This window comes from Phaethon lepturus, unplaced genomic scaffold (assembly GCF_000687285.1).
Source record: "Phaethon lepturus isolate BGI_N335 unplaced genomic scaffold, ASM68728v1 scaffold5289, whole genome shotgun sequence".
In the NCBI taxonomy this organism is placed as follows: Eukaryota; Metazoa; Chordata; class Aves; order Phaethontiformes; family Phaethontidae; genus Phaethon; species Phaethon lepturus.
This window is the reverse complement of record NW_010562630.1, coordinates 17,871-33,720: the sequence shown is the minus strand read 5'-3', so window position 1 is coordinate 33,720 and position 15,850 is coordinate 17,871. Positions and strand designations below refer to the sequence as shown.

Here is a 15,850-nt window from a genome sequence, read left to right as displayed (position 1 = left end):
TAAAATGTCAGGCAAAGTGGGCTATTGGAAGGAATGAGACAACACAGAGAAACTTCTCTTGGCATAGTCAGCATATTTTTCTCACACACGCAGATTTGTGCTGATAACCTGGAAAATGGGTAGGAAATTCTCCCGTCAACTTAATGAAGGCCACAGAGATCTTTATGGCAGAAGGGAGCGAATGTGCATATGTGGCAGAGGGAGAGTTCCCATTTCCAAAAACTGTGAGTATGGCTTCCTTAGTGGAATTATTTAGTAAAATCTCACCTGATCAAAACCCTGTCATAGCAAGGTTTTGGTACTCATCTCTCCTTTTGTGTATTTATGCCATATGCTAATTTTTTAGAGTGAAATCTTGTCTTTAATCAACATTTCTGGCTTATTACAGAGTGCTTTGGTGATTTCCTTAGGAACCTCAAAACAAATAAAAAAAGAAAAGCCAAGATTTTTGTGTACAATATGTAATTATCCTGAAGGAACATAGTTCCATAAGGTAAGATTGAAAGGGTTCTGTATGTGCAAAAAGCATTTATATAAATATGAACATTTTCCATACTGCTAAAAAGAAGGGTTTAAAAACAAAAGGTTTGGAACTGCATTGCACGTCTGTGATTCAATGTTTATGCTGCCTTCCACTCTAAAGAGCTCAGGAAAACACCCTCCCAGTGTCTAAAATATTTCATAACTGCCCACAGTTTCACTTTGAAGTTCCTGGTATTGGTCAATGTCAGATTCTAAAACACAACTGAACAGAGCTCTATTTCTCTTGTTCCTCCAGCACTGTGGTTCAAAGACAGACAAATGCTTAAGGACCTCAATGAATCACGGCTTTAACATTAAAACCAGTAAAAAACACAATTATAAAATAAAAATAAATCAAATTGGACAGAAATAGCAGAAAACAACTTTAGATTTTCTTAAGGATTTATTTAGGCCTAATTACAGTATTTTCGCTTTTTATGTAGTTGTTCTAATATTTATATTTCATTATTTTAAAATAATACATAATTGACTAATTGGGATTTATTTTACATGTAAAGAGTAACAACAACATAAATGCCAAAAAGCCAGAAAGGATTCTTAAACTGTTCTGTCTATAAAAAAATATGAAGAGACAGCAACGGGCTACTGCTATCCATTGATACTTTCTGGAGAAAAGGAAAGAAACTGGAAGGGGTAAATTTTATCCTTATCCAGCAACAGCCTCAATGAAAAAAACTCAAAACTAAAAAACCTCAAAACTTCTCCAGGGGAAGAGACAGGAAGAGGATGCAGCCCAGTTCCTTCTGATACACCATGAAGTTGCAGCGTCTAGCAGGCAGTGTGTACACAGTAGCAAACTCTCAGACCAAACTACGGTGACCCAGGGAAATGTTTTTGGGAAACTATGCCATCAGCAATTTTGTTTACCCTTCATGGTTTCCTTTTTTTTTTTTTGTGTGTGTGTGTTAAAGGGTTCTGCTGGTGCACTTTTTATATCTTTGTTACTGCAAGAAAATATGGAAGATGACTGTGCTAGTTCAAGGGTTAGGAAGAACTTCAACTGCACAAACTGAACATTCACTGTATTTTTGAAACAATCCTAAGTTGTTTATTACAGTATCTGTGACTCCTTGCTTTTAAAAGTTTACTTACAAATCTTTTAAATTATCGGCTGAAAAGTATGTGCTGTAACTTCCTTCTCTCCCCATGCAAAGAAAGAAATATGTCTTCAATAATGTCTCTATAGCACTATGTGCTTCCAGAACATCCTTATATTGTAACCTGGTAAGAATTGATGCTTACACAAAGGAACAAAAAGTCATAGTTGAACTTTTAATGTATGGCCCAGCTTTTTAAACTATGCTAGAACTGCAAAATGAGTATTTAGAGACAAGCTAACACTGAATGTTCAAACACACAACAAAAAACCCAATTTCTGTAACATTTTGTGTGTAACAACTTATTTGCACGTAACTACTTTCAAGTTACAACACAGGCTCCTATTTTTGAAAATTACTACCAAGTACAGCACGTAATAGCCTTCTAGCAAAATGATTTATGGTTCTTAATTCCTGCCCCTTCCTTTCAGCCAAACAAACAAGGAAAGGCTTGCTGAACCAATAATGATATTGGCAAAGGCTTAGAATTATGAGAACAATTCCACTATAAACAGTGCAAATAAAGAACTAAATAGATCCTTGTTACGGAAATGACAGACTAACACTGTCTGCTTTTTGAAATTACAGGCAAGATCCTGCAGATTCTCTACACTTAATTTTAAGTATTTGAGTATTTCCAAAATGAAATCAAAATGAATATTCACTTTGCAGGATCAAAGCCTGAGAATTTGAGAGCTATTCACTGTTGTTGCCATGTATTCTCTCATGGTACACACCACTTTAGAAAAGTACAAACCATAAGTAAGTGATACTAAGAACTACACTCACAAATACGTGGTTAGATAACTGTGGTAGTCTTTACTTCAATTTATTAAACACTGTTTTAAGATTGTGAAAAAATGTTTATTTCAAGGTGAATATTATTAAAGTCTAACTTCTAGCTCAAAGAACTTTGTAACCTTGTATTACAATACAACTGTTTCACATATAATTGTGCAAGGAAGCTGATCATTTTCTGATAATAGTAGGTGAAATATTCCTGAGGAATATAAATAACTTGTTACCCGCAAGAATTTCAATTTGGCAACTTGCCACATTATTTGTATTTTAATCTTTGGAGATCACTGATCTTGTTATTAGTATAACAACTCAGGTAATTTTAATTTTTTTAAGGAATGAATTTGAAAACTCATTGCTGAGCTCACCTGTAAGCAGATTCTTAGCAGTGCTCTGTGATTTCTGCATTTCACTTGATTTGAAAGTGAGGTCTTCCTGCATAATCTTCAGCTCTTGATTGGTAACAGATGAAATTTGTTTCATACGATTCACATTCTGTGTAATTCCAACAACAATAATGAGAACATGCTGTATCTTTGAAACAACAAATGGTAACTGGACAAGTAAAAAACTTTCCAGTCCTAGTACATTGTCTATTATTTGGCTTTTCTGCTACAAAGACTGAAAATACTAGAAATAGTCTGAAGTGATTTTTTTCATTTTGCCAACTTTTGATAAAAGATCTACTGACAGGCCAGTGAAGATGAAACAAAAATGTAGCAAGTATAAACTGTGTTGCCACATCGATCTCTTCTAAAGTAAGTGTCGTTACCTAAAATATGCCTTATGGTATACCATACTGAAAGAAGATAATTAAAGTGATGATATAATCGAAGTATTACTCAGTTGAAAGACTTCTACAAAAGAAAATTCCATGGGAACCAAAAATGTTAAAAGAAATCATGGCTTCAAAGAGCAAAAAATGGCAGACTGCAAATGGGAACAATTTCTAAAGTGTTTACATTAAATATTACACAGCAGGGTATTCCAGACATAATTTTAGTATATCAGAGAGATGACTGGAATATTGTAAATTACTTAATAGTAGTGACAGAATAACCATTAACTGAGATTTGCTGACTTCAGGTAAACAAAATACCTGCATTTCATTTCAGTATTCTGAAATGTTTATCATTAATAGAATAATTTTCATTAGAGCAATGGTGATGAGTTACAGCAATTATGCACACATTTCTTTTATTCTGGTCACTAGTATTTAATATTCAAATCTCTTTCCGCAGAAATAAGGAGAAATGAAACAAATCTTTCTTGTTGTTGTTGTCATTTGTTTTTTTTTAACTGCAGCTGTACATGGTTTAATGTTTAATCCTCTTAAGAGATTATTATGCAGATACTGACTGGAGAATATACAAAAACACCACCCTTCTTTATTCATTCATTCTACTGTTCGGTGCTTCTAAACTCCTAGCTTGCCACAGGAAGAGGGAAATGCACTTACCCTGCTTGAGTGCTCCAGGAGTGCAACAATGTTGGCTTCTATTTGGGTCTTTCGTTCCAATTCCTGATTCTTCACCTCTTCAAAAGTCTCAAGAAAATCTAGAAATCAGCAAACATGATAAAGGCAGCTGCTATTTGCATGGGTACAGCACAAGTCCTTGTCATTTCCAGTTAAAATTTTGCATTAAATTGATAAGCTGAACAATTTCAGAAAGGTTACTCTAAAATTAATAGTTTATTTAAGAGACAGGTGGTGGAGTCCTTGAAACTTGTCAGCTTATGGGTTGGAATGAAAAAGAGGACACTTTTTCCAGAGATACATATTTGACTGATTAATGATATAAAGTCACCACCTTCTTCAATACTGTTTAGGTGAGGGTTGCCACCCAATGGGAAAGGAGTTTCATCATCATCATTTCTGAATGCTTGTCCCAGCAGCTGTTGGTCTTCATTTTTCTGAAAGCTATCAAAATGGGCTACTAAATAAAGGAAATAGGTGACTTCACTATCTCTAATGGCCTAGACTAAGTGCCAAACACTGCTAAGGACCTGAAACCAATATTCAGCTGGTATAATCTCTTTCTTTCTGTATGATGTCCTTTTGCTGAATCTCTAATTTGTGTTCATTCTAGTAAGTGTCCAACTGAGTCTGACAAGACAGTTGTAACGGTGGTATGCACTCTGTACTTGTGTCCTAGGCATACTATATTGTATTCCTGGTGACAGACATACTGAAGAAAGGGTGTTGGACACATCATTTGAAAGTCAGAGGTCTGTCTGACCTGATCAGGGTTGATCATCCCTCTCCTGTTGGGTCTCCTCCTGAAACATGGCTTATTTACATAGGAGCAGTCAGGAAAAACAAGAGTTTGCAAAATTCCTATCTGGATGAAAAAGACGAGAAATGCATGTTTGAACAAGGATTACGTAATAGTAAATTCAAGATAGGTTATTTGGGAAGAAAGAAAGAAGACAAGAGTAACTACTTAATGGAAATACTAACAAATCCTGAAGGGATGAGGACTGACTGGAGAATTGTGGATTCCAGGGCACCTATGAATTTTTAAAAATACCTAATTTTAAAATTCTTTACTAATAAAACATTTACCGATAAGAAAACTATTGCAATATCTGGCATCATCTACAGTGCTGTCCATGAAAGAGTTAACAGAGATGCTTCACAGAGTACAGCTTCTAAAACTTTTAAAGGGGATGTGCATTCTTGGAGCCTGGGGACAATACTAGGATACTACAAAGACTATCTCTGAGACAGAGATTTCAGGATGAAAGACACTCAGAATTCTTAGAGGTCAATGAATGGCATTAGACAACACTAGACAACACATCTGCAATGTGCACAGCTGATTGCTAAAAATAATGACTAGTTCTGATGCAGATTCAGTTGGCTCAAAAAATTGAAATACAGTTTCAGTCCATCAGACAGTGACTAGTAACTGTAGAGAACAGTACTTGGCAAGAATGTAAGAAGGTTCACCTTCTGCCAACGCTGCTCTGAACTAGTAACCAGAACCATAGTTAAAAACCAAAGCTTAAACAGCCTACAATTGAAAAATGCTAGCCAAGTCTTCAAGTGCTGAATAAGACTATTGCCAGGTCTGTTCTTCTCCAGTACCCAGGCTGCAAATGAAGCTACCCTTAGAAAGGGCAGTTTTATTTTCTCTCTGTGTTCTTTTCCTTCAGAATGAACATGTCCTCTTTATCTTAAAGATAGCACAATTATACTTTAATAAGAGGAGCAACAACAACAGCTCCAAAAAGAGCTCCTTCCTCAAAGGGCACTTCCCGGATATTTCATACCATCTGTTGCTGTGAAATACAGGCAGAAATTTTCTACACTAAGAAAATACCTGAGTAAAACAGAAGTAAGGGAAAGGCAGTAAGGAAAGTAATAGTACTGAAACTCTCACTTCATATTTTTGTTTGAAACATTTGAGCTGTTCTTTCCTTTTTTGTTTAAGGAGTGGGTAATTCTTACAAAGATAATTACTCAGATAACCTAACAAACACAAAACTTTGAATCACACTTAACTGTTTAGTGCTTTAGTAGCAAGCAACGGCTTCATTAGCATCTGTCTCTTGTGGGGGTCTGAGACACTTCTTTTCAATTTAACAGATGATGCCATGGCCTTTAATGCATCTTCATAAGAGGTGTTAATTAAGTTGATTGCATTGGCTTCACCTTTTGGCTTGGTTAAACCTATTTGCCTTGACTTCACCAAGGGCAAGTCCTGTATGACCAAGCTAAGGGCTTTTTATGATGGAGTGACTACATCAGTGGACAGAGGAAGAGCTACCAATCTCACCTATCTGGATTTTTAAAGTCTCTGACATGGTCCCCCAAAACATCCTTCTCTCTACATTGGAGAGATATGGATTTGATGGATGAGGAATTTGTTGGATGGTCACATCCAGAGGATGGTGGTCAATGGTTCAATGTCCAGATGGAGATTGGTGATGAGTGGTGTCTCCCAGGGGTCCGTACCAGGACCAGTACTCTTTAATATCTTCATTAATGACACAGACAGTGGGATGCACTCTCATCAAGTCTGCAGACGACCAAGCCAAGTGGTGCGGTTGACACACCTGGATGCCATCCAGAGGGACCTGGACAAGCTCGAGAAGTGGGCCCATGTGAACCTCATGAGGTTCAAGAAGGCCAGGTGTAGGGTCCTGCACCTGGGTCGGGGCAACCCCCGGTATCCATACAGGCTGGGGGATGAAGAGATGGAGAGCAGCCCTGCCCAGAAGGACTTGGGAGTACTGGTGGATGGAAAAACTGGACATGAACTGGCAATGTGCACTTGCAGCCCAGAAGGCCAACTGTCTCCTGGACTGCAGCAAAAGAAAGGTGGCCAGCAGGTCGAGGAAGGTGATTCCGCCCCTCTACTCTGGTCTAAGACCCCACCTGGAGTCCTGTGTTCAGCTCTGGAAAACAGCGCAGGAAAGACCTGTTGGAATGGGTCCAGAGGAGGGCCACAAAAATGATCCGAGGGATGGAACACCTCTCCTGTGAGGACAGGCTGAGAGAGCTGGGGTTGTTCAGCCTGGAGAAGAGAAGGTTCCGGGGAGACCTCATTGCAGCCTTCTGGTACTTAAAAGAGGCCTATGAGAAAGATGGGGACAGACTTTTTATCAGGGCCTGTTGCGATAAGACAAGGGTGTTTTTTAGTTTTAAACTAAAAGAGGGTGGATCAGACTAGATCTAAGGAAGAAATTTTTCCCAATGAGGGTGGTGGAACACTGGCACAGGTTGCCCAGAGAGGTGGTAGATGCCCCATCCCTGGAAACATTCCAGGTCAGGTTGGACGGGGCTCTGAGCAACCTGATCTGGTTGAAGATGTCCCTGCTCATTGCAGGGGGGTTGGACTAGATGGCCTTTAAAGGTCTTTCCAACCCAAACTATTCTGTGATTCTATGACTTGCGTCCAAGGAAGCTGTAGACAATGAGGATATTGAATCTTACACAGCATAGAATTGTAGAATTAAAAATTGAATGGAAGAGACTGCAAGTGGTCATCTGTCTGTCAGTAATTCAGATGTTTGTCTATACTCTTCTTATACACAGCTCATGATAGATATTCGACAATCCTCCTGAACAATGAGTGAATTCAGGTGTTAATGAGCTTGGTGAGTTTTAATGTTAGAAAGTTTTTCTAATATCCAACCCCCAAATCTTTCTGCAACTATTTGTGTATTACTCCTTTTCTATCTTCCATGTATATGGAGAGCTAGATTGTCACTTACTGTTTGAAACAGCCTTTTTACATATTTGATGACTATCATAAATTCTCTAAATAAAAGACTCGTTCTTTAATATTTCCTTTCAGGCCATGCTTTCCACATCCCTCATCAGTCTCCCTTCAGGACTGCCAACCTCTTTATGTGCAGAACTAGAGACAATACTCCAACTGAAGCCACAGAGATGAAGATTACTTCATCTCTGTGGCTTCAGTGGCACGTACTTTTCAGCCGATAATTTAGGTATACATATACTCCTATGTATACCTACTGCTGTGCTATTTTCTCTGCCATGTTAGTGTGATACTGCTGAGCCATGTTTACTTTGTCTTTCACTGTAACTCTGAGCCATACCACAGAGCTGTACCTAATCATCTGCTCCCTACTCTGTATTTTTGCTGTTTATTACTCTGCCCAAGTATATAAATTTACACTTAATCCTTTTTTGAACTTTTTGTACTTAATTTCTGATGTGCCATAAGTATTTTAAATTCTAACCCTGTCCTCCAACATGATTAATAAAAATATTGACTAACCTGAACATCCATTACACTGCAAAACTCTACTCAATACATCCTTCCACCTTGGCAGTAAATCCTTCATGATTGTTAGTATTTTAATCAAATGCACAGTATAGGTTAATAATGGACAGTATTTCCCTAGCTTGCTTCTAAGAACACCACGAGACAGCAGTAGCAGATGTACTGAAGTCAAAGCACACATCATGTGCTGCTCCTCCCTTATTCTGCAATATTTTTCTGTCAAAAAAGGAAATCATTCTTGACAAATCAATACTAGTGGTATTCATATTCCCATTTCTGTAATGTTTACAAATTGTTTGCTTGCTTATTTTTTCCACAGTCTTTCTGAAAATTGATACTGAGCTGACTGGTCTGTACTTCCCTGGCTCCTCTTCCTCAAGACAGGTGCCATATTTGCTCTTTTCCCATCTTTAAGATTCCTGCATGTTCCCCCAAACCTCTCAGCTTTTCTCAAACAGCTCTGGAACAGCATCAATATCCTCTGATAAAGGGCAGAAACAGAACCAAAACCCCCATAGTCAGAAGCATCCCGAGGGCCCCCTCTCACTGTCTGTATTCTTCCTGAAAATCAAGATCAAGCGAGCTTCTGCCCTTCTGCTTCTCAGGAAATAGGTAATTTGAAAATGAAGAAAATCTCTAAGCATGCTCTTATCCCTCTTTCTTTACTCACAGCTGAGACCTTTCTTTCAGTATCATGCTAGCCGTAAGTTATATTGAACATTTTCAGAGAACACTGTTATAAAAAGGTATTACACACATTGGTCTTCATGACATATTTATTGACCGTTTTCCCCTTTCGCTGAGTAACAGACCAATATTTTTGTCAGCTGCCTACTACAGTATACTAGTAATAGGGTATATTTTAAAAACAGTTCTGTTTTCATCCTCTGTTAGGTCTCTACAACAATAGAACCTTTTAATATGGAAGAAAGCTTTAGTAACATTCATCTTGAATAACCAGATATTATGAGAAGCCTTAATTCTAAAGAATTATGTGATGTCTATGTTTGTCCATTTTGAAGTTCTGCTTTTAATCAGACCTGAACAGGTAGTTTTATATATCTTTCAATTAAATTAATGTTAAAATTAATTTCAGCCTTGCTTTCATAAAATAAAGCTCTGTTCTTAAGACCTTTAATGTTTGATTAAAACCTTTGAAAAATGCTTCAAATATTTGTGACTGTCCTGTAAGTACCAAGATATCAATCATCTTGTCCTGAGGTGGGTCACAGAAACTTTATGCAAAGATCAGGACATCAGTTCTTTTCAGCTCTAAATTAATTGAGTGTTAACAATCAAGAAACCCTGTATTTTAGTGGAATTAGGCCTAATTAAAGTATATTAGACAACTTACTGTCCATGCTTTCTTCCCTCTTCTTCAGCTCCTTGTATTTCCAATTTTCCTCTCCTGCAAGAGATGGAACATTGATTTAACTTTATATTGTCTCAGTCCTGGATTCCTTTAGATAGACAAAATGTCAGTTTTAAAAATAAAAACTCTACATGCCTAGAAACTACAGGACTCATCCTATGTCATCTAATGTAGTCACTTCAACTGACTGTCATATGCACTTTTATATTAAAAAATATATAATTAGCTTAATAAATCAGCCTTGGTGCAATTTTTAGAAACTTTTAGAGGTTAGAATTTTTGATAAATAAGAGTGTGATAAATAATTGGTTTGAACAAAGGAAGTTCACAGGATTTTTCTGAACTCAAGTGAATTTCAATAATAAGAGAACAAATGCTTTTGTGTATTTGGGCTTAGTTAAAACTTTCTGCAGCTCTGTTTAACATATGGGCTGTTTCAATGGCACTTTCACGCATTAGAATAGACTTTCATAAGGATACACAGCTTCTAAGCAACACTGTGACAGTCTCAGGGACATAAACATGAAGACTGGACAAGCAATGGTACAGGAAAAAAAATGCACAGAAAGCTTTCTACAATTAATTTTAAAAGAACAATTCCGTACACATTCTTTATAGTGGTATTAGGAGTTACGAATAATATATAATACATAATTCACTCCATCTTTAAATCCATATACAAATACACTATCAATAGCTCTTAGTTAAAATGTACTAGTAAAGTGGAAGACCTGATATATTTGTCACTTTTTTTTGAGAAGATGAGACAATTCAGCTCCTAAGAATGACCTTAAGTTTCAAACACCTAAATTTATAATTGTTTGAGTCTTGGTTATTGATTAAGTTTCAGCATAATGTTGTAACTTTAAAGAATACAAAGAAAAAGAATGAAGTAGATACAGATATAACTGAGCAAGCAAATTTCTCCAGATCTTTTTACTTGTACATCCCCATGCTTTCCTTTTTATCTAGTATATACAAACAATAAAACAACCGTGAGCCCCTATGGGACTATGATTCTGCTTCAGTTTCCTTGCAGCTGTGGCTTTGTTCCTTGCTGGACTCTCTCTTTCATTTTGCAAGGCAAGACTCCAATACTTAGTAACTCAGTTATTAAAAGTCTAGTTACAGTGAGCCATGAAACAGAAAGCTACATGGTCTGCCAAGTGTTTAAAGAAAAAAAAACCTGGAATAAAGACCAGACCTTTAAAATGTCTTTACGGAGAATTTGTCTTAAAATATGCATTATTACATCCGTATCTTACCCTCTCATGCAATTTATGAAGTGTTAAGTCTTTTCTATTATGAGTTAATGCTGATTTTGACTAATCAGTTAAAGACAGCTGCTAATATATGGAACATATAATAAGTGGGTGCATTTTTTACTTATCTAGATCTTCTTAAGTGAAAATTAAAAATAGTTAATTCTATTTATGGTCTGGATTATTTGTTTTTCGTGCTAAAAAATGTTTGTAGCCTAAAATGTTCAGAAAATCCTTAGCTGTAATTTTTTTTTACTGGCTATTTTACCTTAAACTTAACTAAAAAACTGTAGGAGCTGAAGTTTTGGGAATGCTTTGAATGCTTTGTAATAAACAGTTTAAATATTGGCCAGAAGTAATCTGACTGGGGAGGGAGGGAGGACTGGAATCTCAAGGATACACCAAGATGCTGATTTAGAGCAGAAGTATGAATGTCCCTCTGGGATTCTCTCTCCATTCACTAGATTAGAGGTTGCTGGGAGTTTACATTGCTGTGTCTTAAAGCTACTCCTTATGAAGACCTTCTTTATTCCCTCTATTTTATACCAACAGGTATAATTTCCTCTATACTGTACCACAAGGTAACTTTATTCTGAATATCCTGACTGTTCCTGTTATGTTGCCAGGAAGCATGTGCTTTCTCCTACACATGCTTTAAACCCTCTTCTTCAACAGAGGTCTTTTTCTAAAACAGGGCAAGACATACAGTCCAGCAATGAATGATAGTGTGTGTAAACCTAACTATAAAATGCAAAAAGCAAGTCACTTCTTACCTTCTGCATTTCTCCAAAGATATAAAAAAAGAGTTGCAAGCCAAACAGAAAGGAAATATTAAAGCAGAATAGTGAAGTTGGCAATGATATTATCTGGAAACAAGAAAGCTTATAAAATAGCCTTAACAAATTATTTGCACAAAAATAATGAAATATCTGGAAAAATATGACATATTTTTTAATGCAAAAGATGAGAAACAGATGTATCAAACATTTGTTTAGGGCCAATTTCAGAATATTTGTTTACCTTGAAGAAATTTACAGCTAAATTTTACACTGATCGCCCAAGAAAAGGTATAAAGTAAAAAGTACACAAACACATCAATTCATGAGTCCTATAGAATTTAAATAACTTGTTACCGAGTTTTCCAAAATGTATGCACATATTTATGTAATCTCTATGTAAACAAGATTGCTTAGAATTAGAAGAAGGTTTTCCATGGGATGAATTTCCATTTTAAAGGATAATCTCCCTTAAGATGTTGAGGACCTATGCTCAAATTAACTTAATTCCTCCAGAACCACAACTTCCAGTGATAGGACAAATCCCAACCTAACCTAGCCTACTGTACTGCAGCAGGTGTTTGCTGGAGGTAAGTTTCTAAGCTAATGCCATTTCTAGACAGCTCCCAAACTCTTCTTACAAAGATCAACCCAAGAAGTTTCAAAGACAGATAAAAATAGTACTGAATTGTGTCTGCTTTACACATTATTATTAAACATTCTCAATTACACATTCACTGACAGTGTATCAGATCATGTAAAAGGTAAAATAAATAAAAGCTTTTCTAAAGTTCAGCTGGTTCTACAATGCTGCCAGTAAGAGAAAATTCTATTCCTCAAGTAGTCCAAAAATAAGATTGGGACACAAAACCAGACAGGTCTACTATTAATTTATATGGTAGTTTTAATATTCAATATGATCTTGAAGAACACACCACTAAGGGTGGGTACTCCCCATTTCTCACATCTGAAAAGAAATGACTGCACCCTTAGACACAAAACCTTCTGATAGTGAATAATGGACATTTGCATAAACCTAAAGGTTTCAAGCAACTAATGTCCATAACAATGTGTTATAGTATGAACAGATGCAACTCTGCATACTCTGATACAACTCTAGTCATATTACCTTGATAATTCTCCAGATCCATATCAAGTCGTTGAATGACCTTTTTAAAATGGTTTATTTTTTCTTTTACATCTGTCAACCTGACAAATAGATAATGAAATCCAAAATCAAAAATGTATTGTAAAATACCTATTTTTTTAGACAAAAATGGAGAGAAAAATCAAGAATAAAACCAGCAAATGTAAGCTTATCAAAACCAAACTAATATGAGTACGTTTGCTGTTGTTATAAAAGATATATGTAAAGCACCTGTCACTTGTCCCTATACCTATTGAATATAAGTACTGCTGCTTGTTTTTATTAAAAACATTTTTTATTGAGCCATGAGTAGTTCTTAACTTACTCAACTGGTCCCTCCGCTGGTTGCTTTATAGCTTTGCAGAGGTACAACGTAACTGGTAAACTGCAACAGGGAACTGCATTCTTTAAAAAATTATCTATGTGTTCACTAAAATCCATTAGGAAATGGCCAAGTAAAACACTGTATTACACAATCCATCTAAGTGAGAAAGGAAATTACCTTAAAAACATTTCTATGTAAATTCTCAAATATAATTCTCTGTTATTGTTTCTTTCAAAAAGTTCTGTTAAGCAACTTCAAAGGTGTCATGCATTAAAATTTAATCAATGATTACAGTTGGGATTACTGCTTAAAAGAATTTAAAATTGCTTGTAGGAGTTTTCAGGAATTATCTCAATTTTTCTATAAAGAGAGAAGAATCGAAAGGCTCAAAATCACAAAAATGTTGTACTGCTTTATCCCCCTCTCCAATACATTACTATTTATTATAACATTTACCAGACTTTCTGGAAAATCTTCAGAAAGATCCAGTGCCCAAGAATCAAGAAGGAATGCCCTGTGACTCTTTAGAATTGAACTTTCTGTAAGCAATTTTGTAGCTCTTAAGAACACATAACAAACAAACTCTTCAAAATGTGACTGCAGAGTAAGGTAGGCTTAACTTCATAGATGTCCCAGATGAGTAGCTCTTAGGGACTAATGTCTTCTTCAGCCTTAAAGAAGTTTATGTCAGTGCTATTACAAATTTATATTCTCAAGGCATGTTCATAAGGATAGGATCTATCTTATTATGCAGTTCTAAATGTCCTATCACTATAAAAGTTGTTTAGCTTAAGCAGAAGGATATATTCTGTTCTCTGTGGAAGATTAACAGTAGCAGAGGCTTGAAAATGTGGTGATGTTCTAAAAGTCCACAGAAATATGTGATGGAGTTCAACTATCTGTCTTTAGGGTCTAGACGTAATTTGTAGCAATAGTATAATGGAATTACTCACTGTCTTTCCATGCTTGCTATTTCTTGACTATCATCCTTAACCTATAAAAAAGTGTAAATACTTTAACATATGAAATAAAATCTACAAATGAAAAAGGAAAATCAAAAAAGATTTCTTAATTCAGCATACAGGGAATAGAAACTCAGCATATGGAATCACAAACTTGCTGTCACATTGTCCAACAATGGCTCTTCATTGAAGAGAAGAAATTATATGATTTGAGTGTTGTGTATTCCAAATGTTCTGCTGCTATCTTAATACACATTTAAAAATCAAACAAAATTATCAGTGTCATTCAGTCCAATAATCCACATAGTATATATGCATAGTTACATAACACATCATAGACCCTTGTAAATTAATCTAATTCATTTTCATTCATAATCCTTCCTGGATTAGTACGTCTGCTCAGTACCCCCCACAAGGATACTGTCTGGAGTTATGTTGTAGAACTGTTCAATAGGATCAGTTTTCCCATACCAACATGACTGATGAATTGGAACAAGTCAAACAGCTTAAAAGCTGACTGTGCCAATCTTGCTTTGGCTGAACCTGAAACATCCCATCCAGCAAATTCATTAATTGTTCTTAATTTCAGATGATTTGTGCTGCTTAAACAGCAAATAAAGTTAAGATTCAAACCTATGTATTTTCAAATATTATCAACCCTTAGAATACTGACTCAGAGTATCTTTAACATGGTAACATTTTATGTTCTTGCCTGCTTTAGTAATCTCTCTCTTTCCTCCTGTGGAGATTCCATGTTCTTATCCTCAGCAATCATTTGATCTCGACGTTCCTCGAGCTCATGGAGCTTTTCATACAGCTGCACAGCCTCCTGTTTCACCTGGGAGTGTGCTATTTCCTGTTGGGAAAAGCAAACACCTACTAGCTATTTTCAGATGGCAAGAAAGCATTGCAGAAATTATGCTTTAGTTAAGCAGCACTTATCTATACATTGAAAGTGAAGCTTATTTGTTACAAACAGCACAGAGACAGTATAAACAATAAACTTCATAATCCATATTCTCAATATTGCATTTTCTGGAATGAACTATCCCAGTCAGCTACTTCTTGCTTTATGAGTTCGTCCTCAGGCCAATTTTCTGAGTAGATACACCATTTCATCATTTCTAGAGTATTACAAACCATATACAGCATTCAAAAGGACTGGAAAAATATCTAGTAGTATTTGAAAATTATACTTTCTGAATATACACATGACTGTATGTTTCAGCTCATAGCAATCTAGCAATAGGACAGTGTATTAGAAGTGCATGTTCATGTATGTATGCAACATAAAAAACATCTCAGCAGGTACCACTTTGTGCTTCAAATGCCAGTTGCTTTTGAAATGGAACATGGCACATGAAAATCATTCTCACACATCCTGAAAGTTGAAAACATATTGAAAAATTAGGTCTTACGAATCCTTAAGAAGGATGTGAATGATAATTTCACATTTATCTTCAAAGAGTATTTCCAAAACAATCAAATGCCACACAAAACATTTGAAACCGCATGAGTAACTAAAGCTACAGAACCCCACTATTTCTATCAAAATTTTGTACTTAGCATCCAGCAAAAACTACTTTTACCCACAGCTGGTTAGAAATTACTGGTGGAAAACAGAGAGGCAGCTTTGCCTTCCCATTCTAGTGCATGATCCTACAGTACTTGAAAATTTAAGGAGAAGATTATAGGTGTCTTTCTACTGTATTAATTTTTACACTAGAGTTCAGCAGACTGGTACAGAGATCAGTTGCGACCATACATACAGCTCTTAGTGCATCCTCCTTTACATTTAGTGCGTCCAAT

General features: G+C 36.0%; 1 protein-coding gene across 1 annotated transcript in view; it reads right to left on the bottom strand.

Moving 5' to 3' along the window:
• Positions 1–15,850, bottom strand: part of IFT74 (intraflagellar transport 74) — a 39,396-nt gene that overhangs the window by 6,313 nt on the left and 17,233 nt on the right. The window contains exons 10-16 of the mRNA XM_010294319.1: positions 15,811–15,850; positions 14,754–14,897; positions 14,033–14,073; positions 12,737–12,816; positions 9,552–9,605; positions 3,898–3,995; positions 2,807–2,933 (exon numbers count right to left, since the gene is read on the bottom strand). The exon at positions 15,811–15,850 is cut by the window's right edge and continues 8 nt beyond it. Coding sequence (XP_010292621.1) covers positions 2,807–2,933; positions 3,898–3,995; positions 9,552–9,605; positions 12,737–12,816; positions 14,033–14,073; positions 14,754–14,897; positions 15,811–15,850 — 584 coding nt within the window. The remainder of the gene's footprint in view (positions 1–2,806; positions 2,934–3,897; positions 3,996–9,551; positions 9,606–12,736; positions 12,817–14,032; positions 14,074–14,753; positions 14,898–15,810) is intronic.